Source organism: Balaenoptera musculus, chromosome 10 (assembly GCF_009873245.2).
Source record: "Balaenoptera musculus isolate JJ_BM4_2016_0621 chromosome 10, mBalMus1.pri.v3, whole genome shotgun sequence".
Taxonomy (NCBI): domain Eukaryota; kingdom Metazoa; phylum Chordata; class Mammalia; order Artiodactyla; family Balaenopteridae; genus Balaenoptera; species Balaenoptera musculus.
The window spans coordinates 65,760,274-65,785,766 of record NC_045794.1 but is presented as its reverse complement, the minus strand read 5'-3'; the positions used below and the strand labels follow the sequence as shown (position 1 = coordinate 65,785,766).

At 36.2% G+C, this 25,493-nt stretch overlaps 1 protein-coding gene across 1 annotated transcript in view; it reads right to left on the bottom strand.

Annotated features, from left to right (window-relative positions):
- Window positions 1–25,171, bottom strand: part of PTPRQ (protein tyrosine phosphatase receptor type Q) — a 269,344-nt gene extending 244,173 nt beyond the window's left edge. The window contains exons 1-8 of the mRNA XM_036865712.1: window positions 25,090–25,171; window positions 24,537–24,672; window positions 23,802–24,059; window positions 21,991–22,205; window positions 18,400–18,589; window positions 17,987–18,292; window positions 16,131–16,406; window positions 12,440–12,709 (exon numbers count right to left, since the gene is read on the bottom strand). Of these exons, the coding sequence (XP_036721607.1) occupies window positions 12,440–12,709; window positions 16,131–16,406; window positions 17,987–18,292; window positions 18,400–18,589; window positions 21,991–22,205; window positions 23,802–23,937 (1,393 nt within the window). The 5' untranslated portion in view covers window positions 23,938–24,059; window positions 24,537–24,672; window positions 25,090–25,171. The remainder of the gene's footprint in view (window positions 1–12,439; window positions 12,710–16,130; window positions 16,407–17,986; window positions 18,293–18,399; window positions 18,590–21,990; window positions 22,206–23,801; window positions 24,060–24,536; window positions 24,673–25,089) is intronic.
- Window positions 25,172–25,493: the final 322 nt, after the last annotated feature.

The following is a 25,493-nucleotide window of genomic DNA, read 5'->3' as shown; positions in this document are numbered from 1 at the left end:
AGAGACTGCATTTATGCATAAAGTGCTCAGAGCAGTTCCAGGCACAGGGCAGGCACTCAGGGTGGTTCAAGCACAGGGTGTGTGTGAGGAACAGGGACCGGGAATGAACGGGCCACCTCTGAGGCTGGCCGCTGTCCGTGAGAGGCTTTGCATGCCATGCTCTCGAGGTCAGACTTTACCCTGTCTGCACAGCAATTGTGAACAGACGTTTCATTTCATTTTTAGGAACATGGTTCTGGCAACAGTTTGGTGGAAGGATTCATTTACATTTTATACTCTCCCTGACCTCTATTCAAGAGCTTTATTGTACCACAATCCTCTATTCTGCTATTCAGAGCAGATTTGAAATTTTAGATAACTTCTATTCACATTATTTTTCCTCAGGTCAATTTTAATTTCAATTCTATTTTTAGATTATTGGGATACCATCTAGTATATCCTTAAGTCTGTCTTTCTTCCAAATAGATATCTTCTATCTCCTTCTAACATATACATTCTGACAAAGTATTTTTTCCTTCCAAAAAATGAGATGGCCTTTCCTTTTCATTTCTTTTTTTTTTCGTTTTTTTTTTTTTTGGTGACATCTGGTTTGATGCGATGGAACGTGTTCTAAGTCACTGTTAGAACAGTGACAATATGATCTGACAATGTGATTCTGTCACTTTACCCAGAGCCAGTACTGTCTAAAAAGATTTAAGCACACATCTATAATTAGAAATATAGAACACAAAATCTGCACAATATCTCCCCCAATTCATTCAGCTGTAATATATAACTTTCCTTTTATGTTCTTGGTGGTTATGAGGAAACGTTCAATATACTAACCATAACACATTCTATATGGTATATTACTAGGTTTCAAGGCACTTTTACCATGTTTTTCTTTTTCCAGTTATGTTTACTTTTCTTTTTCTGTCATCACTAACATTTTTGGTGGGTTTCCTCTTTAAATTCCTTACAGCTTTCTTCGGCTACAAAGCTCTCACAGTAAGCATGGTTTTGCAAGACTAGCATGACATTCCACAAGTATCCAATCCATCTGAATGTGTGGGCAATGATCTATGAAAGCTTCTAAATGTACTTTGAGCAACAATTAAAGATCTGCGGATTGGAAATGAGTAACTGGTGCACTCATGGAAAAAATTCACTTGCATGCTCTTCGGTGCTGAAAACATCTTCTAGGGAGAGACAAGGCTTTAAATAGGCATAGTTTACTCTAGGTTCTAAAAGTATACAGAGTCAGCAACATTCCCTCCAGTGGGTAAATATAAGGTTTTACACCAACTCCACTTGTCCAAGGAGATGTAGTCAACGGTGTTAACACATGACATGTTAAAGCAGAGGGACACCAAGGCTGGACAGGTGTAGAATAGGATAAAGTTATTCTTTCTCTTCAAAACTATACCCTGAACTTCTGAAAACTCAACTGGAAGAAGATTTTGCCATTTCTGGTGGATTCCAGTGGGTCTCCACCTCTGTGACCATGACCTCCATCCTTACCTATTTTCCTGCAAAAGCTTTTTCAGAAGAAGTGGCAGCCCTGAGGGCTGTATGAGGTTTTTCAATATGAGATAAACTGAACTAGGCCAGGCCAAATTCAAAGCTTTTTATGATAGGTAAGGTAGAATGAGGCCTCAGAGATGCCCAGTCTATCTTAAAATTTATTCTTCTAAAATGAGAGGAAAAAAAGAAAACTCAAACACCAGCTCTCCTATAGATCTCCTTCCCTCAAGAAAACTTGGATTGGCCAGAAAATCTCTGTTCTAACTTCAAACCCTAAAATTCTATTATTCTTCCTAGGATTTATATATATTAATCCATGTTTTAGCATCCATTTGGATGGTGACTTTATAAATAAGTACTTGAATTAACCAGAGTCGAGAACTATGCATACACCTGAAGACAGAGAACCTAATAAGATTTCAAAAGAGCTCACTATATAGAAAGGATGGCAAAATTTGGTTTTAGATGGTAGATGGGCTGAAATATGTTAAGTTCCCTACAGTCAAAGAAGAATAGGACTTTAGAGATGAAAACCAATTTAAAAATATATTCAGTGGGGACTCCCCTGGTGGCACAGTGGTTAAGAATCTGCCTGCCAATGCAGGCGACACGGGTTCAATCCCTAGTCCGGGAAGATCCCACATGCCACAGAGCAACTAAGCCTGTGCGCCTCAACTACTGAGCCTGCGCTCCAGAGCCTGTGAGCCACAACCGAGACCGCGCGCTGCAACTACTGAAGCCCGCGTGCCACAACTACTGAGCCCAAGTGCTGAAACTACTGAAGCCCATGTGCCTAGAGTCCACGCTCCACAACAAAAGAAGCTACCACAATGAGAAGCCCATGCACCGCAACGAAGAGCAGCCCCCGCTTGCTGCAACTAGAGAAAGCCCACACGCAGCAATGAAGACCCAACGCAGCCAAAAATTTAAAAAATAAAATAAATTTTAAAAATATTAAAAAATAAAATGTGTGTGTATATATATATATATATATATATATATATATATATATATACACACACATACACACATACACACGCTCAGTGATTTAAATCTTGTGGAGCAAAGACCTAGGCCCTGAGAAAATATGGGGAAAATCTAACCTCATACTGGTAATAACTTGTAATGATTGGTGGCTCTAAGACTACAGTTCATTTTCCACTTATGCATTTTAATTTTAGTACTTTTGTTCTGACTATAAATTTGCATTGGGTCGTTTAATAGACATGAAACAGTTTTTTTTTAGCAATGTCTCTTTCTTAGTTGCCTCCTTTTTCACAACTGTTTCCTATGATATTTATCTTTAGGTAGGTTTTCTCAAAAATTTAAGCTTGAAAGTTATGGAACTAAATTTAGGTTTAGTCTTTGGAAGTTAAAACAGGAAGATCTGATGCTGGTTGAGTGCAGACCCTGCTAAGACACAATTTTTTGAACCAATTCACTTTTTCCATCAGGCTGCCCTTTTTGTTAGCCAAAAGGCCTGTGAGGTCCAGTGAGCTTTCCTTCCTCACAGTCACCACTATCCACCCAAATTAGTCAAGTCAAAACCCCAGTTTCTCCCTTACTTATCACAAGCACTCCAGTGTGAAAGCTCAGACTTCTTACTTCCATAATATAAAATGTGTCTCCTATTTTCCATCTGCACTTCCTCATCGTGTCCACCATAAAATTTTGCCTATATTCTACAACACCCTCTTACCCAGTTTCCCTACTTCCACTCTCACCCCTATACAAATCATTCTTTGCACATATCAGGAGAAACATTTTTGTAACATAGGTCACTTTGTCACTCTCCTGCATAAACCCCTCAACGGCTTCCCATTGCCCTCAGAACAAACTCAAAAGCGTGGCCTCTGGAACCAAGATGGTGGAGTAGAAGGACGTGCTCTCACTCCCTCTTGCGAGAACACCAGAATCACAACTAGCTGCTGGACAATCATCGACAGGAAGACACTGGAACTCACCAAAGAAGATACCCCACATCGAAAGACAAAGGAAAAGCCGCAATGAGATGGTAGGAGGGGCGCAATCAGAGTAAAATCAAATCCCATAACTGGTGGGTGGGTGACTCACAGACTGGAGAACACTTATACCACAGAAGTCCACCCACTGGAGTGAAGGTTCTGAGCTCCACGTCAGGCTTCCCAACCTGGGGGTCCGGCAACGGGAGGAGGAATTCATAGAGAATCAGACTCTGAAGCTTTGTGGGAATTGACTGCAGGACCTCGACAGGCCTGGGGGAAACAGAGACCCCACTCTTGGAGGGTGCACACAAACTAGTGTGTGCATCAGGACCCAGGGGAAGGAGCAGTGACCACATAGGAGACTGAACCAGACCTACCTTCTAGTGTTGGAAGGTCTCCTGCAGAGGCGGGGGGTGGCTCTGTTTCACCGTGGGGACAAGGACATTGGCAGCAGAAGTTCTGGGAAGTACTTACTCCTTGGTGTGAGCCCTCCCAGAGTCTGTCATTAGCCCCACCAAAGAGCCCAGGTAGGCTCCAGTGTTGGGTTGCCTCAGGCCAAACAACCAACAGGGAGGGAACCCAGCCCCACCCATCAACAGTCAATCGGATTAAAGATTTACTGAGCTCTGCCCACCAAAGCAACAGTCAGCTCTACCCACCACCAGACCCTCCCATCAAGCCTCTTAGATAGCCTCAACCACCAGAGGGCAGACAGCAGAAGCAAGAAAAACTATAATCCTGCAGCCTGTGGAACAAAAACCACATTCACAGAAAGATAGACAAGATGAAAAGGCAGAGGGCTATATACCAGATGAAGGAACAAGACAAAACCCCAGAAAAACAACTAAATGAAGTGGAGATAGGCAACCTTCCAGAAAAAGAATTCAGAATAATGATAGTGAAGATGATCCAGGACCTCGGAAAAAGAATGGAGGCAAAGATTGAGAAGATGCAAGAAATGTTTAACAAAGACCTAGAAGAATTAAAGAACACACAAACAGAGATGAACAATACAATAACTGAAATGGAAACTACACTAGAAGGAATCAATAGCAGAATAACTGAGGCAGAAGAATGGATAAGTGACCTGGAAGACTGAATGGTGGAATTCACTGCTGTGGAACAGACTAAAGAAAAAACAATGAAAAGAAATGAAGACAGCCTAAGAGACCTCTGGGACAACATTAAACGCAACAACATTTGCATTATAGGGGTCGCAGAAGGAGAAGAGAGAGAGAAAGGACCAGAGAAAATATTTGAAGAGATTATAATCGAAAACTTCCCTAACATGGGAAAGGAAATAGCCACCCAAGTCCAGGAAGCGCAGAGAGTCCCATACAGGATAAACCCAAGGAGAAACACGCCGAGACACATAGTAATCAAATTGGCAAAAATTGAAGACAAAGAAAAATTATTGAAATCAGCAAGGGAAAAACGACAAATAACATACAAGGGAACTCCCATAAGGTTAACAGCTGATTTCTCAGCAGAAACTCTACAAGCCAGAAGGGAGTGGTATGATATACTTAAAGTGATGAAAGGGAATAACCTACAACCAAGATTACTCTACCTGGCAAGGGTCTCATTCAGACTCGATGGAGAAATCAAAAGCTTTACAGACAAGCAAAAGCTAAGAGAATTCAGCACCACCAAACCAGCTCTACAACAAATGCTAAAGGAACTTCTCTAAGTGGGAAACACAAGAGAAGAAAAGGACCTACAAAAACAAACCCCCCCAAAATTAAGAAAATGGTATTAGGAACATACATATCAATAATTACCTTAAACGTGAATGGATTAAATGCTCCAACCAAAAGACACAGACTTGCTGAATGGATACAAAGACAAGACCCATCTATATGCTGTCTACTAGACACCCACTTCAGACTTAGGGACACATTCAGACTGAAAGTGAGGGGATGGAAAAAGATATTCTATGCAAATGGAAATCAAAAGAAAGCTGGAGTAGCTACACTCATATCAGACAAAATAGACTTTAAAATAAAGAATGTTACAAGAGATAAGGAAGGACACTACATAATGATCAAGGGATCAATCCAAGAAGAAGATATAACAATTATAAATATATATGCACCCAACATAGGAGCACCTCAATACATAAGGCAACTGCTAACAGCTATAAAAGAGGAAATCGACAGTAACACAGTAATAGTGGGGGACTTTAACACCTCACTTACACCAATGGACAGATCATCCAAAATGAAAATAAATAAGGAAACACAAGCTTTAAATGACACAACACACCAGATAGATTTAATTGATATTTATAGGACATTCCATCCAAAAACAGCAGATTACACTTTCTTCTCAAGTGTGCACGGAACACTCTCCAGGACAGATCACATCTTGGGTCACAAAACAAGCCTCAGTAAATTTAATAAAATTGAAATCATATCAAGCATCTTTTCTGACCACAGCACTATGAGATTGGAAATCAATTACGGGGAAAAAACGTAAAAAACACAAACACATGGAGGCTAAACAATACGTTACTAAATAACCAAGAGATCACTGAAGAAATCAAAGAGGAAATCAAAAAACACCTAGAGACAAATGACAATGAAAACACAACGATCGAAAACCCATGGGATGCAGCAAAAGTAGTTCTAAGAGGGAAGTTTATAGCTATATAAGTCTACCTCAAGAAACAAGAAAAATCTCAAACAATCTAACCTTACACCTAATGGAACTAGAGAAAGAAGAACAAACAAAACACAATGTTAGCCTAAGGAAAGAAATCATAAAGATCAGGCAGAAATAACTGAAATAGAAACAAAGAAAACAATAGCAAAGATCAATAAAACTAAAAGTTGGTTCTTTGAGAAGATAAACAAAATTGATAAACCATTAGCCAGACTCATCAAGAAAAAGAGGGAGAGGACTCATATCAATAAAATTAGAAATGAAAAAGGAGAAGTTACAACAGACACCGCAGAAATACAAGGCATCCTGAGACTACTACAAGCAACTCTATGCCAATAAAATGGACAACCTGGAAGAAGTGGACAAATTCTTACAAAGGTATAACCTTCCAAGACTGAACCAGGAAGAAATAGAAAATATGAACAGACCAATCACAAGTAATGAAATTGAAACTGTGATTAAAAATCTTCCAACAAACAAAAGCCCAGGACCAGATGGCTTCACAGGTGAATTCTATCAAACATTTAGAGAAGAGCTAACACCCATCCTTCTCAAACTCTTCCAAAAAATTGCAAAGAAAGGAACACTCCCAAACTCATTCTATGAGGCCACCATCACCCTGATACCAAAACCGGACAAAGACACTACAAAAAAAGAAAATTACAGACCAATATGACTCATGAATATACATGCAAAAATCCTCAACAAAATACTGGCAAACAGAATCCAACAACACATTAAAAGGATCATACACCATGATCAAGTGGGATTTATCCCAGGGATGCAAGGATTCTTCAATATACACAAATCAATCAATGTGATACACCATATTAATAAACTGAAGAATAAAAACCATATGATCATCTCAATAGATGCAGAAAAAGCTTTTGACAAAATTCAACACCCATTTATGATAAAAACTCTCCAGAAAGTGGGCATAGAGGGAACCTACCTCAACATAATAAAGGCCATATATGACAAACCCACAGCAAACATCATTCTCAATGGTGAAAAACTGGAAGCATTTCCTCTAAGATCAGGAAGGAGACAAGGATGTCCACTCTCACCACTATTATTCAACATAGTTTTGGAAGTCCTAGCCATGGCAATCAGAGAAGAAAAAGAAATAAAAGGAATACAAATTGGAAAAGAATAAGTAAAACTGTCACTGTTTGCAGATGCCATGATACTATACATAGAGAATCCAAAAATGCTACCAGAAAACTACTAGAGCTAATCAATGAATTTGGTAAAGTTGCAGAACACAAAATTAATGCACAGAAATCTCTTGCATTCCTATACACCAATTATGAAAAATCTGAAAGAGAAATTATGGAAACACTCCCATTTACCACTGCAACAAAAAGAATAAAATATCTAGGAATAAACCTACCTAGGGAGACAAAAACCTGTATGCAGAAAACTATAAGACACTGATGAAAGAAATGAAAGATGATACCAACAGGTGGAGAGATATACCATGTTCTTGGATTGGAAGAATCAATATTGTGAAAATGACTATACTACCCAAAGCAATCTACAGATTCAATGCAATCCCTATCAAATTACCAATGGCATTTTTTACGGAACTAGAACAAATCATCTTAAAATTTGTATGGAGACACAAAAGACCCTGAATAGCCAAAGCAGTCTTGAGGGAAAAAAACGGAGCTGGAGGAATCAGACTCCCTGACTTCAGACTATACTACAAAGCTACAGTAATCAAGACAATATGGTACTGGCACAAAAAACAGAAACATAGATCAATGAAACAAGATAGAAAGCCCAGAGATAAACCCATGTACGTATGGTCAACTAATCTATGACAAAGGAGGCAAAGATATACAATGGAGAAAAGACAGTCTCTTCAATAAGTGGTGCTGGGAAAACTGGACAGCTCCATGTAAAAGAATGAAATTAGAACACTCCCTAACACCATACACAAAAATAAACTCAAAACGGATTCGAGACCTAAATGTAAGACCAGACACTATAAAACTCTTAGAGGAAAACATAGGAAGAACGTTCTTTGACATCAATCACAGCAAGATCTTTTTTGATCCACCTCCTAGGGTAATGGAAATAAAAACAAAAATAAACAAATGGGACCTAATGAAACTTCAAAGCTTTTGCACAGCAAAGGAAACCATAAACAAGACGAAAAGACAACCCTCAGAATGGGAGAAAATATTTGCAAACAAAGCAACGGACAAAGGATTACTCTCCAAAATATATAAACAGCTCATTCAGCTCAATATTAAAGAAACAAACAACCCAATCCAAAAATGAGCAGAAGACCTAAATAGACATTTCTCCAAAGAAGACATACAGATGGCCAAGAAGCACATGAAAAGATGCTCAACGTCACTAATTATTAGAGAAATGCAAATCAAAACTACAATGAGGTATCACCTCACACCAGTTAGAATGGGCATCATCAGAAAATCTACAAACAACAAATGCTGGAGAGGGTGTGGAGAAAAGGGAACCCTCTTGCACTGTTGGTGGGAATGTAAATTGATACAGCCACTATGGAGAACAGTATGGAGGTTCCTTAAAAAACTAAAAATATAATTACCATATGACCCAGCAATCCCACTACTGGGCGTATACCCAGAGAAAACCATAATTCAAAAAGACACATGCACCCCAATGTTCACTGAAGCACTATTTACAATAGCCAGGTCATGGAAGCAACCTAAATGCCCATCAACAGACGAATGGATAAAGAACATGTGGTACATATATACAATGGAATATTACTCAGCCATAAAAAGGAACGAAATTGAGTCATTTGCTGAGGCGTGGATGGATCTACAGACTGTCATACAGAGTGAAGTAAGTCAGAAAGAGAAAAACAAATATCGTATATTAACACATGTATGTGGAACCTAGAAAAATGGCACAGATGAGTCAGTTTGCAGGGCAGAAGTTGAGACACAGATGTAGAGAACAGACATATGGACACCAAGGGGGGAAAACTGCGGTGGGGTGGGGATGGTGGTGTGCTGAATTGGGCGATTGGGATTGACATGTATACACTGATGTGTATAAAATTGATGACTAATAAGAACCTGCAGTATAAAACAAACAAACAAACAAAACAACTAATACTAAACTTTCTTTGGGTTATTTGTATGGAAATATGTTAATATAAATGTTTCAGACATTACATGAAATTTCTAAAAATCTTATATGTTCTGGTATAATGTTATGTCATAATTCTAGTTATTACTTTAAAATGTATATCTCAGAAATAACTAAATTTCCTTGTCAATTGCATTATTGTGAACTTTCATCAAATCTTTAACCGTGGTCATTTTTAAGTCTTTTGTCATTTACAGACAGTTCTGGGTGTACTCTGATGCTTTTGCAAATATGTTCCTATAAAAGGGTTTCATCTTCAAGAAATTCATGGAAAAGACTCTGACAAGTACAGGTTTCTGGTAACTGACTGTACTGCTGAACTGAATGAATAAGCATTTTCAGAACTCTAATGAAAAACTGATGAACTCATAAAAGTGCTAACAAAAGATCAAGATGAAAAAAAAAATTAATTACATGGGACTGAGTGAACTGATGAGGATGAGTATAATTTTTGTGACTTTCTGTCTGAATTAAAAAAAAAAAAAATCCCACAAGGACTCAGAGGCAAAGAATATACAAATCAATTTTCACTGCAAAGTAAAGGAGCTGTTACAGTGGAGGATTACTGGACTGAATGTCAGTATTATGACATAGCATGAGTGTGTTTCGTGTTTGGTAATTGCAATCATTGTTGCTTTTGTTGTGGTCATCCATTTACAATGCTTGGTGTCAGTCTATTTATCTCTTGTAAAAATAAAATACAGTGTGTGTGTGTGAAAAAAAAAAAAAGCTAATTATCATTGCCCAAATCAAATGCATTAGTAAATAGAATGTTAAGTCTCCTGGATTCAAAGAGCTGCCCTAATTTTCTATTTGCTAAAGTGTTGATAATACTTCATGGGGTTGCCATGATGATGAAATGAGCTCTTACATGTAGCATTTAGATAGGAACTTGGAACATAGTAAACATTTAATAGTATTAATTTTTAATATGAGTTTATAAGTAGCATTAATATTATATGTAATAAAGAACATAGACTATTTATGAGTACTGAAGAGGAGATAATATAGTCAGATTTGGATAACAGAAGTGTAATTATGGACCAATGACAACATCACTCTGCTTGACTGACTACTCTTCTGTCTCTGTTCAACATTCTCACACTAATTTTCTTGCTGCAAAAGTGTTTGAAGAAACAAATTTTCAAATAAAATTATTTTAAATTGGTTGCTATCCATGAGCTCCATTAAGTTAGTGCTGTCAGTGCTGTTATACTCAACAACTGAAGGACAAATATCTTCATCCTTCCAGCCTCCTCTCTCTGCAGGGTTTTGGGTCTTTTCGCACAACCCCAATTTTCAAAGATGCACACAGTGGCATTCAAGATTAAACAAGTTTAAATTATTGTTATTTAATGCTAAGAATATACAAATAAATATTTATGACTGATACATAAGGTACGAAGAACATCTACTTACTACCTAATTTAAGTAAACAAAAAATTATCATTACTTTGAATTCATTTGTGTAACCTTCCTTCATTCCATTGCTTCCCTTTTCTATCAGAAAGGACTGCCTCCCTGAGTTGTGTGTTTATTACTTCATCACTTTTCCTCATATGTTTAAAAATTAAATTTGTATGCCTGAGTTTGTCCAATTTCGCATGCTCTTCATGTTGTATAAATGAACACATACTGTATATATACTATAACTTGCTCTGTTCCTCAAAATAATAATGTCGAGATTTATCCAAAACAAAAAAGCATGGCCTCCAAGCTCTATGTGCTCTGACCCCTGACTACCTCTCCAATATCATTTCCTTCTACCCTTCTCCCTCTTCCTTAGACAACACTTATCCTGGCCTTTTTGTTCTCAGACACACCAAGCTTTTTCCTGCTTTACAGCCTTCATGCCAGCTGTTCATGCCTAAGGTACCCTTCCTCCATCTTGTTCTGCTCTGGCGCCTTCTCACGGTTTAAGCCTCCATTCAAATGTAACTCCTTCTGTTACAGCCCATCTCCAGTAGGACCCTCCATCCCTCTTCAATTACTCAAGGAATGTAATTGTAATGTAAAACAAGGAATGTCACTTGCCATACTGTTACACCAGGATTAAGTCATTAGCCACTGCAGTCGCTGACCTACAATACACCCTGAAAGGAATTCAGGATAAAGAATAGGATGAAGCACTCTGTGCTTTGGGAAAACAGGCAAAACAGGCCCTTAAGCAGTTAGATATATTTCCGGAAAAATTTTTATGAGCCCATATTCTTACATCTTCCCATACTTAGAAAAGCACTACAATCATTAACTGAGATATATCTGTTCCTCATGACTAGCAGTAACCTTCTACCAAGATGTATGCTTGATTGCACATACCTCTTAGCCAAAAATCACATACGCTATACTGGCCTCTCCCCCCTACCTCTTTGGAGCAGTTCCTCAAGGCTCTCTGAGAGGCTGTCTCCCAGGCTACAGTCCTCAGTAAGATCCCCAAATGACACTGAAACTCACTGTTCTTATGCTTTATGTTTTTATTTCAGTTGACACTCTCTGACATCACTTTTCTCTCTTCCTTCTTAATATTTACCATAATTTATAAATATCTATAAACATTATTTCATGTATTTTTCATTTTTTCCTTTTCTTTCTTCCTCATTAAATTTTCAATAATTACTTATTGAGTATATTAATTTTATTTGAGAAAGAAAATGGAAAATTTTTGTTAGTCCTAAACCTTTTATACACTGTTAATATTTCCCTCCAATGTGCTACAGCATGCCTTTGTGGATGCAATAAAAATTATAAACACGTCCAGCTATCTGTCAGGCACTGTTCTAAGTCCTTACATTTATTAAATCAGTTATTGTCAGGACAACCTATGAAACACACACTATTATTTTCTCCCGCTTTACAAATGTGGAAACTGAGTCATAAACAGGTTGAACACATTGCCCAGGGTTACTCAAATAGCTGAACCCAGATTCAAACCTAGGTAGTGTGGCTTTAGGATCTTAATCATAAACAATGCTGCCTTTATACAAGCACAGGACATTTTCAGGCTACAAGAGATGCGAATTGCTCCAGATCCTGAAGCACACTAACAATCTATTTATTGCAAAAAGATAAAACCTGCTACCAGAGGGCTCTTTCAGAAACTATTTTACAATACCCCCAAATCAGCAAATATCTGTTAAGAATGAAAAGTTCTTGATTCTCACTTAGAGTTTGTTGAATAGTGACCAGCTCGCTGAAGTTCCCATTCATTACTGTTGCCATTCCAATGTCATATGTCATTCCAGGGATTAAGTGATCAACCTTGACTCTATTAGCATCCTTTACAAAAAGCTTCCTGACTTCTCTTCTATCTGATATGGATTCGATTTGAATGTAGACCTCGTGGCCGTCTTGTGGGGATCCCCACTGAAGAATTATACTGTCTTCTCCCACATCTTCAAGTTTAGCATAAACTTTCTGAGGTGGATTAATACCTTTGAGAAATAGATAAATGGATACATACATTTTAGTTTACTGTCAGCATTACTCATGCTATTGAGTAAAAATATCTCAGTTCAATATTAATTCATGTCTAAAATGTAACAAATCCTCATGTCACCATGTCTTGAAAAGGACTAAATTTTAGAGAAAAATATGTCTTTGTGATTACCATGCAAGTATTGGAGAATTTTCTTGATACTCTTTTGTAATAACCAAAGAAAATACTTTGGCTTATCTCCTTACACAATTTATTTGAATATCAGGCCTGGGGATTTTCACTACTATACAATTCTCTGGGCATTGTAATGCCTTCCTTTTAGTCTCATTGTCTTGTGTTACATGCCTCCCCTAAACTTTTGATAGTTCTCAGGTACAATGATCAATCATTAGTTCAGGTCTATAAGGATAATTATGCAATTTTAAGCTGTTCAACAGTTTAATTTAAATAATCTTTAAAGAATTCTCTATGATTTTCAAAATTACTTTGTTTTCAGAAACTATAAGGTGATTTTTACTCTGTTTTGAAGTTCACCTCCTTAGCAACACAATTAAACACTACATTTTAATTTCTTAGTAAAATATTCTGGGTCAGACCCATAGTCTATTCATTCCATACCTTCAATTCACAAAATTGGAGCCAGCCTGACTTTAGGTGTTGAAATTGATTATGTATATAAAGTTATCAGAAAATGCCAGAATAGTCCAATTAGAAAAACTGTTTACAAGATTCCATGGTGAAACAGCTTCAGATATTTGTTTCTTACATACCTACAAAACTTGTGAGTCTGTTATAGTCCTATAATTACTCAAAGAATTTTCTATCCATGCCTGTGCATTTTTATCGGAGAAAAGTCCATTATTTTTTCCACATTCTCAAAGGCTCCATTTACCCAGAAGAGTTAGATTTTATTGAATAAAATATACTCTCTATATCAAGGCCCTTCATGTTGTGTGCCTAGCTTACATTTTCTAAACTCTCACTACATTTCCCCTGTCCTCTAGCCATGCCAACCTACTCCCCATTTCCTAATGTTCAGTTGTCAGTCTCATCAAAAAGCCTTCTCTGACTTTCCCAGGTATGGTTAGATAGATGTCTCTTCCTCGGTCTTCACCGTCTGTGCACATGCTGTTTGCCCTACTCACAACATCCTTCTGCCTCCCCACTCCCACCTGGTTCACTCTTACTCTTCCTTCGTGACTCAGTGCATCACTCCTCCAGGAAGATTTTCACGGCCATCCCTGTACCCCGAGTCTGGGTTAAATGACCCCTCTCTATGCTCCCACAGTACCGAGAGCCTAAGCCATATAATAGCAATTATAATACAGCATCATCCTTTTTTAAAAATTTGCCTCATTCCATTAATATGTAAGCTCTCTGAAGGTAGATACTAGTCTTATTCATCTTTGCATTTCTAGTACCCATTGCAATTCCTGACACTAAAACAATCTACTGAGTGAGTAACAAATGAAAACAATGCATATTGCTTCAACCTCACGAAAGTAAAAGAGCACTGGATTACTAAATCCTAGACATGCACAGCTGTGTCAGTTTAGAGTCAACATACATAGCAAATGACATAATTAAATGTGCAGACTCACATGTACCTTTCTCCTGTCCCTCTATTAAACAAATAGGTACATACCATGGAAGATTTTTTTTTAAAGCTTTATTGTGACTTAATTCAGGTACCCAAAACACCATTTCAAAGTATATAATTAAATGATTTTTAATATATTGACAAGGTTTTGAAAGCATCACTATTATCTAATTCTAGAACATTTTCATCACCCCCAGAATAAACCCTATACCCACGAGCTGTCACCCACCACTCCCTTCTTTCTCTCTTTCCCATTCTTGGCAACCACTAATCTAATTACTGTCGCTATGGATGTGCCTATGGATTTCATATAAATTGATACATACTACATGTGGTCTTATGTAACTGATTTCCTTAATGTCGTTTCAAGGTTCATCTATGTTGTAGCATGTATCAGTACTTCAGTCTTTTTAATTGCTGAATAATGCTCCACTGTAGAGATATACCATGTTGTGTTTATCTATTCATCAACTGATAGACGTTAGGGTTGTTTCCATGTTTTGCCTATATGCTATGAACATCCATATAAAGTTTCCTTTGTGAACAACTGTTTCCAATTCTCTCGGATATATAACTAGGAGAGGAATATCTGAGTCATATAATAACACTATGTTTAAATTTTTGAGAAACTGTCAAACTGCTTTACAAAATCACTGTACCATTGTACATTCCCACCATTAGTACAGGAAGATGTCAATTTCTCTGCCTCTACCATGGAAGATTTTAATGTGACTTCAAAATTAATGAATCTTTGAGAAATCCTCCTAGTCTGCCTGTCAGTTAAAAATGAAAGCACCTCCCTAAAGTGTAAGGGAGTCAATCAAGCATTTACCAATTGACACATGCTCTGAGCTCAGAAAAGAGAAAGCATCTGCTCTCTAGTATCCAACTGGAAAAATACTTTTGATTAGGATGTGCAACAGTGAATGCATGTATCTTAAGCATTTGCATTCAGTAAGCATGAAATAATATATTTTATTACTTACTTTACAATTTATTATTGTTATTCAAAGAATCCCAAGTATTCCCGGCAAATATGAGAAGGTTAATTAATCTACGTCTGTGCACGTGCAAGTTTTCCATTCCTCCTCCCTCAGTTCTAGTGCATTTAAATTTTAGCTGGTGAAATTTCAAAGAACTTTTCATATAGACATGTAAAATACACATGCACAGACAATACATGTGTTAACACACACACAGAGATATACTGCCAAAATGCGCTTAGTTACGTACTTTCATAAATAGTGTTTTCGCTTTTCAAAAAAGATTGACTTATACTTAATGGGGTAAATAGAATGCTTAATTAAAAGATAGAGTACTTTAATGATTATATTCTAGACAATGATTCAAAAACTGCCATGTGGAGGTGAGTGGAGATTAGAAATGCATTTGCCAAGTCCTGGGATGACACTGCCCCCTAGAGGTCAACTCATAACACTGCGTGAGGAAAGAAAGAAGGACCAGGTAAAACATTAAATGTGCAGATCTACTTGTTGGATCTAGTGCTGTTAAAGAGAGCTGGGTGAACTAATCTTCATCTCTTAAGATAATTTATTTTCCAGCAAAGGTTATGATACGAAATATGTCTTCTAGGAACTCTGGGAAGAACAACGCAGATGTTTAAGGGATTCATGTAAATCTAAATAAATTTAGTCTTTAGAATCCATGCTTAGCATTGATTCAACAACCAAACAAATGTTCAACCCCAATTATTTGTACCTATGAAAGGATCGACACAATTAAATTTTGGCAAAATAGTATTTCTAAATATGCAGTTTGTAATTTTGATCAAAAGGCAAAACGTGCCCACACTTACCTGTAATGGCTGAAATAGGTTTCTCAAAGCAGCTTAAAGTTCCTCTTTCTGCTACACTGAATAGATAGATCAGATAATGATGGAAAGATCTTAGATTTCCAATTGTTGTTGATGTGTTGAATTTTTCAACAAACACCTCTTCTGATTTATTGTTTACAACATCCAAAATAGCCACAAAATAATGGTGAAAAGATACAAGATCTGGAGCATCCCAGTGTAAAAATATTTCCGTTGGGGTCACATGAGTAACTGTGACATTTTGGGCTGATAATGGACCTAGTAGATGAAAAGAAACCAGAAAAATACATTATACTAGTGAGATGGTTTGGAGAGTAATCTCTCACTTCTCAGTACTTCCATGATACTCTAATTTGGAGAGAAAAGGAACACTGGATTTGAGCCCTGCACCAATTTATATCTCCAACTTCCTGAGTAAATTATTTTCTTGAGCCTCGTTTTTGTTTTTGTTTTTGTTTTTTACTATAAAATGGGAATTATAGGAGTAATTATGAAGATTAAATGAGATAAGGAGGGTAAACCACTTGGCAAATTGTTTGACACACACTACTGTTCAATCAATTTTATTATAAGCACCACCACAATGGTACTTCTGGCATTCAGTGATCATACATTATATATGTCTTTTACTTGTCTTATCAGACCAGAGGGCAGGGACTTCATATTATTTATTCTTCATTCCCAACATCACCAGAACTCAGGCATTCATCCTCTTACAGAAATGTTTCCCAACTCCAAACTGTTTCATCCAGTGCCAGTGATTTTCCTAGTTAATCCCTCCGGATTAATTTTCTTAAAACAGCACCTTGCACGTATCAGTCTCAAACCTATATCTGTTCCCTACCCTCCCAACTCACAGATATGCACACACATTCTTTTTGATTCTTTCTTTAGAAGCAATAGCTGGAGTTAAAACAAGACCATCTGGGTTCCTGGACTCCTGTGTGGCTTAACAAAGCATGTTAACCTAGTCAGTTTACTTAACCTTTCTGAAGCTCAGTTTTTTCATTTCTATATAGCTACTCCAAAGGTTGAGATAAAGACTGTGAAATAATGCATTAAAACTGTTTTTAAAAGGCAAAAGGGGAAAGAATGCATTAAAAGTGTTTGTAAAAGGTAAAACAAGTCTTAGAAACTATAGTCTTCATGGATTTCCTTTGTTTCTAAGGTCAAGTCCAACCATCTACGACAGAGACCCCTGGCATGCCCAAATCTGACACCACCTACCAGTCAAACTGATTTCACCCTCATGCCTGAGGATCTCCAGTCAATCCACACTGTTCTTTTCCTACAAATTCCTATCTCCACACTTTTGCTCAAAACGTGCTTTTCTTCCTTCAAGTGTGAATCTAAGCCTCTCCTTTCCACGAGTCTTCCCGTCACCCACCTTCTGAATTCTAGAAAGCATTTATCAAATGTACCACTGAATGGGAATTTAGGTAATTATATTTTTCTATACAGTTTTATTTGCATTTAATTTTATTCCTTACTAATTCTCTCCATTGTAAGTCCCTTAAAGTCTGGGATGCATGTCTGTTTATCTCCTGCTATTGGCACATACCGAAAATTCAGCTTTCCCCAAATTTACTGATTATCTACTATGAACTGGACACCAGTCTAGTTGGTACTATAAAACAAATAAGATACAGTTCCTGTCCTTCTGGGTGTTTAATTTAATAGGAAAGTCAAACACGTAAACAGATTCATTGTAACCTAAAATGGTTAAAGAGAGAGATTTCCCAGAATGTTATGAGAAAATAGCAGACCCTCAGGAATTATGTGCTAATGATGATATTAAATATTTGAAAAATTATACTTTCAGATGTCTTGTAACTTACATGTTTCAACAATGAATACTGGACTTAAAGTAGTCTTTGCCTCCCATTCACTTATTGCAGAGAATAAAAATCTGTAAACACGGCCAGGAGACAGTTGGGTAATTGCTTTTTCTGTAGTATTTGGGGGCACGCTTTCAAAATGTTGTTCTTCTGTATAATCTAAATAATATTTAATGATAATTTTATACCCCAGTTTCAGCCACTTATTCAAATTATTCCAACCATTCAAATTATTCCAACTGAATACAACCTCAGTTGTTCCAACATCCTTTACATAAAATAAAAGGTTTTCCTGTGGAGAAGGTGCTGAAAAAATATAAAGGAGAATTATTTTTATTAGAAATTATAATTCTGTCTTTAAAGTAATAAAAGAGTAAGATGTGTGAATATAAGAATACTAATAAAATAATTACATTCATATTCACAAATATATGGCAGGGGAACATAACAGAAAAATCTTGTAAAGAAATAGTTTGATCCAGTTGCATTTTGCTGTAAAATGTAGCAATCTGTTTCATTCTTGGGTAGCAGTGGAAAAGACAAAATTTCATTTTTCTTAAGACCAAAAGATGATCCATCTGTCCATGTGAGATGACCTTCTTTCTGTAATAAGATGTACAAATTAAGCCAATTTAAAGGAAAAGTGTCATGTCTTCAAATATGTGTATAAGATTTTTATTAGACACATCTATATTATAACATTTTCTAAGACTGTTAAATCATCAACCAGTTTCACATTTTTATGTGGATTTCCTTCATGATAAAGATTCTGAGCTGCAGACAGAGTTCATTTGCATTCACTCATTAGCCATGTCTTCAGAATTGCTAAATTTCACATTAAACCTCTATTTTCTCATCTATAAAATGGGTATAATGATAGAACCTACATCTAAGTTGTTGTGAGGATCACAGGCAGTGCAGCATGTGAAGGGCTCAACACAATGCCAGGCACAGACCCGTTATTCCTTAGATGTTAGTTATTTTGTTTCAAGTCAACAAGTAAGTCTTAAGCATCAGAAGAGGTTGTTGTTACCTTTCTACTAAGGATGCCACTGGTGAATATCATCAACCTCAACTCTCACAGGTAATGAATCTATCTTTAGATAGTCACGTGGCTACTCTCCTTGAGTAGGAAAAATAGAAGCTTCCAAGATATATCTGGATTCTAATCAGTATTTCTGCCACTTACTATCTACTCCCAGATAACTGCTAACCTCTTAGAAATGAAATGTTTTCACCTATGCAATGGAACTAATCATGACTACTCTGCATGGTTTAGAGAAGACCTCTCTCAACAGGTTTAGAAAATACGTATGTAAAACGCCAGGCACATAACAGCATCTCAAAAACAAATATAATTCTTATAATGAGCTCGGTGAAACAGAGACTATGTCCGTATTGTGACTATGACACTATCCCCAACATCAAGCATGGTGCCAAGCTAGTTGCTTGGGTGAGGACTAAAGAGACCTGCTCCCTCCTAAAGAGATTTTAAAACAGTACATTCCAATTTCACCAAATAGAATGGAGGAGTATCGTTTCCTCAAAGAGTCTGCTTTATTGCATATACTGTACTGCCATTTTGAAAACAGACAGAAGCTCAGAGGCAGTATGGTCAAGTGATTAGGGCATGAGGGTTGGTCAAACAGATACAGGTTCAAGGCCTGGCATGGCTATTTATTAGCTATGTGACCCAGGATCTTTCTGAGTTTTTTCCTTATCTATAAAATGAGAATAATGATACTGCCTATCTCATTAGGTTGTTGTGAGAACTCAGTGAGATTTACCTATGTAACCCTCCCAAAGCAGAATAAAGAAACTATTAATCTTTCATTCATTAAGTTCCTACTGAGTGGCAAGATCCCAATTGGAAGCTGGGAATGCAATGATGAGTAAGACAGTCTTTATCCTTGACATCCAATAACAAATTCACACTTACTCAGCATGGGTTTACTTAAAGGGGTGATTACTTTCTTAATCTACCACAAGGATTAAGATCCAGCAGCTAACTCTGATGTCAACCTCAAGAGACCAGCTTCATGCAGAGGTCATAGAGTACAGTGGTTAAGATCAGACTCTGATGCCTGTCCACATGTGCCCCAATTTCCTCTTACGTCATACAAGTAAATCACGTAGAATTGCGCTTAGCACTTAGGAGACACTATAGGACTCAGTTATTACTACAAAGGAAGTTTTTTTTTTTTAATAGTTACTTTGATGTTTCATTTGCTTCCCAAATTATTTTTAAGAATCTTGAAGCAGAGTATGTATCTTAAGACACCTTAGAAAAATTCACAGCAACCACGAGGATGCCTTGAGAGCCTCACTTTAGCTGTCATGACCATGTGACCTAACTTTATAACAGAAACCAGGAACCATAACTATTGGAAGAGAACATTCTAATTTAAACAGTTTATAACCACCATAACTAACAGCAGGAAACAACTATATATACACTCACTGGCCTACTTGGAAAGACACTGGCACTCTGGGAGGGGGACTTCTGAGTTGAACTGTGGTTTGAGGAAGCTTTATTAGAATTTCATTCACTTCCTATTAAAAGATAAAGGAAGCTCATTAAGAGGATGATGAAAATGCAATCAAAGATTGCCAATAGTTTCTCCCAAGCTTATGCAAAGTTCCAAAGAAAAATTGGTATCAAACTGAGAGAATTTGCCTTGGGTCACTAGAGATCAGCATATCTCATGGAGAATTGATTTATTTTTGAATGGCAGGAAATAAAAGTAAATGGATCATCAAGAAGAAAACACAGACTAGACAAGATAATTGTGTTAGGTCTCAAGTTTTCCTACGAAACGGTCACCAAAATGAGATTTCCTTAGCTATTCCATAGTATTAGGAATTTTGGGAGAAAAATGTCACACATTCCTTATTTCACTGGTATTGACTAAAATCTTCAGATCTTTCTGTATCTCTCTTAGTGAAACTGAACTTCATAAACCTGGATGTCTACAGTGAAAAAAATAAAATGAAGACCTCCATGTTTTGGGGTCCATATTATGGTATTGTTCACAGAGGTGAGTAATAGAGGAAGCGGAGCAGGTTTGATGGGAAGGAGGTAACAAGTCAGTTTTAGCCATGTTGAAGTGTCCGTGGAAAATTCCAAAAGGGACAAGTAGAGGAAAATTAGACAGGTGTCTGGTAGTCATAAGAGGAAAGTGGACTAGATAAACATTTGAGACTATCTGGTTTAGGTAGTAAATTAAGTGAAGAAATAGATAAGATGAATCAAATGAATTTAAGAGGGGTCTGGGAAAGACCAAAACGAAAGAGAAATTAGGTAAAGAAATAAATGCCTACAAAAGAGATTGAAGGAGGTGGGGAAGGAATGAACAGACACGGTACAGAGGATTCTTAGGGCAGTGAAAATATTCTGTACCACACCAAAATGATGGATACATATTATTTTATATTTGTCCAAACCCACAGAATGAACACCACCAAGAGTGCAGCATCATGTAAACCTTAGACTTCGGGCTATAATGACGTACCAGTGTAGGTCCAGGGGTTCTAACAAGTTACTACTCTGGTGGGGGAGGTCACTAACGGGGGGCTGTGCATGCCTGGGGGCAGGAGGTATATGGGAAACCTCTGTACCTTCCCCTCAATTTTTCTGTGAACCGATGACTACTCTAAAACAGAGAGAGATTGGAAAAATAAAAAGAGAAATAGTGTCTGGCTTATAAGAAGTACTCAAAAATGGGACTTCCCTAGCGGTCCAGGGGGTGTGGGTTTGATCCCTGGTCGGGGAGCTAAGACTCCACATGCCTCGTGGCCAAAAAACCAAAACATAAAACAGAAGCTATGTTGTAACAGATTCAATAAAGACTTTAAAAAATGGTCCACATCAAAAAAAATCTTTAAAAAAAAAAGAAGTACTCAATAAATACTTACTGAATGAATGAAAGTAAGGAATCAATGAATCAATGAATATAGATAAAACAGTTTTATCACAATATACATATTTCTTTATATCTACTGACCTTCAAATCATTAAGACCAGTCCATATTATTATTTGATTCTTTGACCTGAGATGTGAAAACATAAATTTTTTTTCCTCTTCATTTTTTATATCCACAAGGTGTGCAGAAATTAAAGATAACTTACAATGTTGCTGGGCTATATTCCATGGCTTACTCTCTTTGCTAATTCTATAACAGTTATTTTTTAATGCTACCCATCCTTGTGAACATGAACCTACCAAAAGAAAAATGCTTTGTTAAAGATGGATTCAGCAATATAGCATTTCATAATTACATTTCTTAACATCTACATAAGTTAACTGTGAAAACCTCATAGTATTAACTGTGCACTTTCCCTCTGTTTCTCCCAAACCAATAAAAGTGCTAAAGCTGTCATTATTCGAGTAGTAAATGAATTACCACCAACTAAAACAGTTTTAAGTAGCTGTAAGAATTAATTATGCAGAATTATCATCCAATTAGAACTTAACACAAAACCACAGATGTTTTTCTTTCTAAATTACTTTAAGTTACCTTTCCTTTCCCTTACTCTTGCACTGGTAGAGAACTTTTAAAGTATATTTCAGGCTTCTTTTTAATTTAGAGAACTAGACATCATGCTTGCTTAGAATTCTGCTGTTACTTGACTTCGAATGGGTTCACGTTCCAGAAAAAACTGAATGGCCAGCCACTTAGCCTTTTTCTCCAAGATTACACATCACAGAAAGATAGGAAAATATTAGCCTGTTCAGAGTAGAAACTGTACTTCAACTCATGCTTATGCTTCATCAGTGCCCAACCCAACATATTAGGAAGATGTAAGAAGATGTTGTCTTTTTTTTCATAGGGGAAAAAGAAGAATGGGGAGAGGGAATGCTTAAATACCTTATTGCCTTTTTATTACCAAAATATTATAAAAAATATTGCAGTTCATTGATTATTCCTATAGAGGGTATTAAAATGGGACTCTTAGCCCATCACAGAAAGTGCACTGCCCCCACTAGCCGTCTATGACTCTGTCTTCTTCTCATATCTTTTCCTACTATATGAGGGAAGGAATAGGAAATAGGAAAACACCAAAATATTGAACACATTCACCTCCCCCTTGCAGTATTCCAAATTTGGGTCAGGTCTGATCAGGGATGAGTAATGGAGAAACTTTAAATAGGATGAAGGATTTATATATATATATTTTTTCCTTCAGTAAAGAGAGATTTATTTGACTCAGTTTCTTAAAACAACTTTCTTTTTGGAGATAACAGTCCATTGACATACCATAAACCAACGACTCTGGACTAGAATATCTCTAAATTCCATAGCATACAATTTGATGCTATGTTTCTAAAAAATAACTTGAGACCAAATGAGTTAGCTCTCTAAGTCTGCTGAGCTATACTTTTCACCTTTTATTATATATGAGGGTCCATTGCATTCTGGATATGCTGATGAAAGATTTACATTTTTATACTAGATTTTAATGATCTTTTAATATCTGAAAATGAGAATGTTTATTGATACACTGAAGTCACCAAAAAAAGCCATGGAATCTATATGAGCCATTGCCAGAGTTAAAGAAAAGAGAACCCACTTGGTTCAGTTTAAAAGAAGTGGTGGAAGAAAAAGTTGGTTCTTACCTTTACCCTGCTAAATCCAGCTTGTTCAGTAAATCAGTCAAATATCAGAATAATATAGTTAGAAAAAGAGGACTATGCTAATTCATTTACAAGCAGTGTACAGTGGTTAATACTTGGCTGAATCGCTTTTTAAAAGCTGCCAAGTTATCTACAAAATATATAATAAATATATAAGTTAATAATAAATATCTACATACCTGTTTCAATTTGAACATCCAGTCTCTGAAATATATTTATAAAATCCAAATGCAATTGTTTAAATTCAAATGTAAAAACATATAAGGTGGCAGGTTTCAAATCATCCCACTCATAAAACATGACATTATTTTGCATAATTTGTGAAGAATTATTAAGCGATATTGACACTAAAGTGTCATTGGAAGACAGAACACTCCAGTTAAAAGAAACACTCGTACTTGTTGCTGTTGTTTTAATATTTCTAGTTGATATTCCACCTAAAAGATCAGGGAGAATAATTAGTATGGTTTCAAATAAAACTGAATGAAACACAAATGATATTGAATTACAAAATATTCACCATGATGGGAAAATACTACCTAACTATAAAACCTTTTCTAGACTATATGGGAGTTTCTTGCACTCTGCTTAGAATGAATGAATTAGATTACAATCCACATTATAGGATTTTTAAGAATAATCTGGATTATATGTAATATCTCCACTATACCTATCTATTCATATTAGCACACATTAAATGTCAAAACTGAAAATCATATTCTTACTTTAGTTTACAATTTCCTTTAAATTTTGAAATTTAAATTATAATCAAAAAACAAAATACTATCGGGATGTGATTTTTAATTACCACTGTATATCTATTAATCACTGTAAAATTCAAATGATCTGGTAATAAAAAATTTTCCCTTTTATAATTAGGTAAGATAGCTGAACAACACATACATATTACTTACGGGTTTGAAATGACTTTTCACTTAAAATTTGTCCATATTTTATGGACTGTATAATGATGTGACAGTCTTCACTTTCTTCTAGTGTTATTATTGATTTTGGAAGCTTTTGTGGGTCTGCGAGAATCCTTTTCACATTCTGTAAATAATGAGATTCATCTGCTTAAGAAATGTTTATTAACTCTTTGTAAGATGCATTATAATTAGAGGTTTGACTTCTCTACATCTTCATAAAAAGCAGTTTTTCCAATATGAAATGCAAACATACGTAAACTATTTTTTACATAAAATATTACCTTTTAAGTTGCTCTCTGTGTAGTACATAAATTCTAAAAAGGAAAATACATAACCATTCCGATGATGAAACAGTCAAATATTATTTTGATCAACTAGTTATTGAAGATATTTCATATAATGCTAGCATTTTATATATTAGTAAAATTAAAGTAAGATATTGCAATGACTATTAAATTCCTGTTTATGATGTGGCATTCAGTTACAACAAATTTACACTGTGCTCACTTTTATCAGAGCCAAAAAATAAAAGATGCCTTACTTTTTGAGCAAAATTATTAACAAGTTGGTATTTTAAAAAATAAAATTCAGGACTTCCTCCCTTAGGAAATTCATCCCATTCAATAAAAATTGTTGTTGTTTGTTTATTCTTTGGTATATAATGGAAACTTTTTGAGATCTGAAATGGGAAAGAAAAGTAACGGTAAATAAAAATGTCTTTTTTGTTATTTTTTATAAGCAAATTTACAAAAAATGAAACCTAAAATATACCAAATTATGATTGAAAAATATTTCAGTAACATTGATTTCTACACATAAATTAAATAACATCCATTGGATACTCTATTTATAAGCATAGTTCAGGAAATAACTTAAGAAAGGCAAGTAAACATAAAAAAGAATGAAATAATGCCATTTGCAGCAACAGGATGGACCTAGATATTA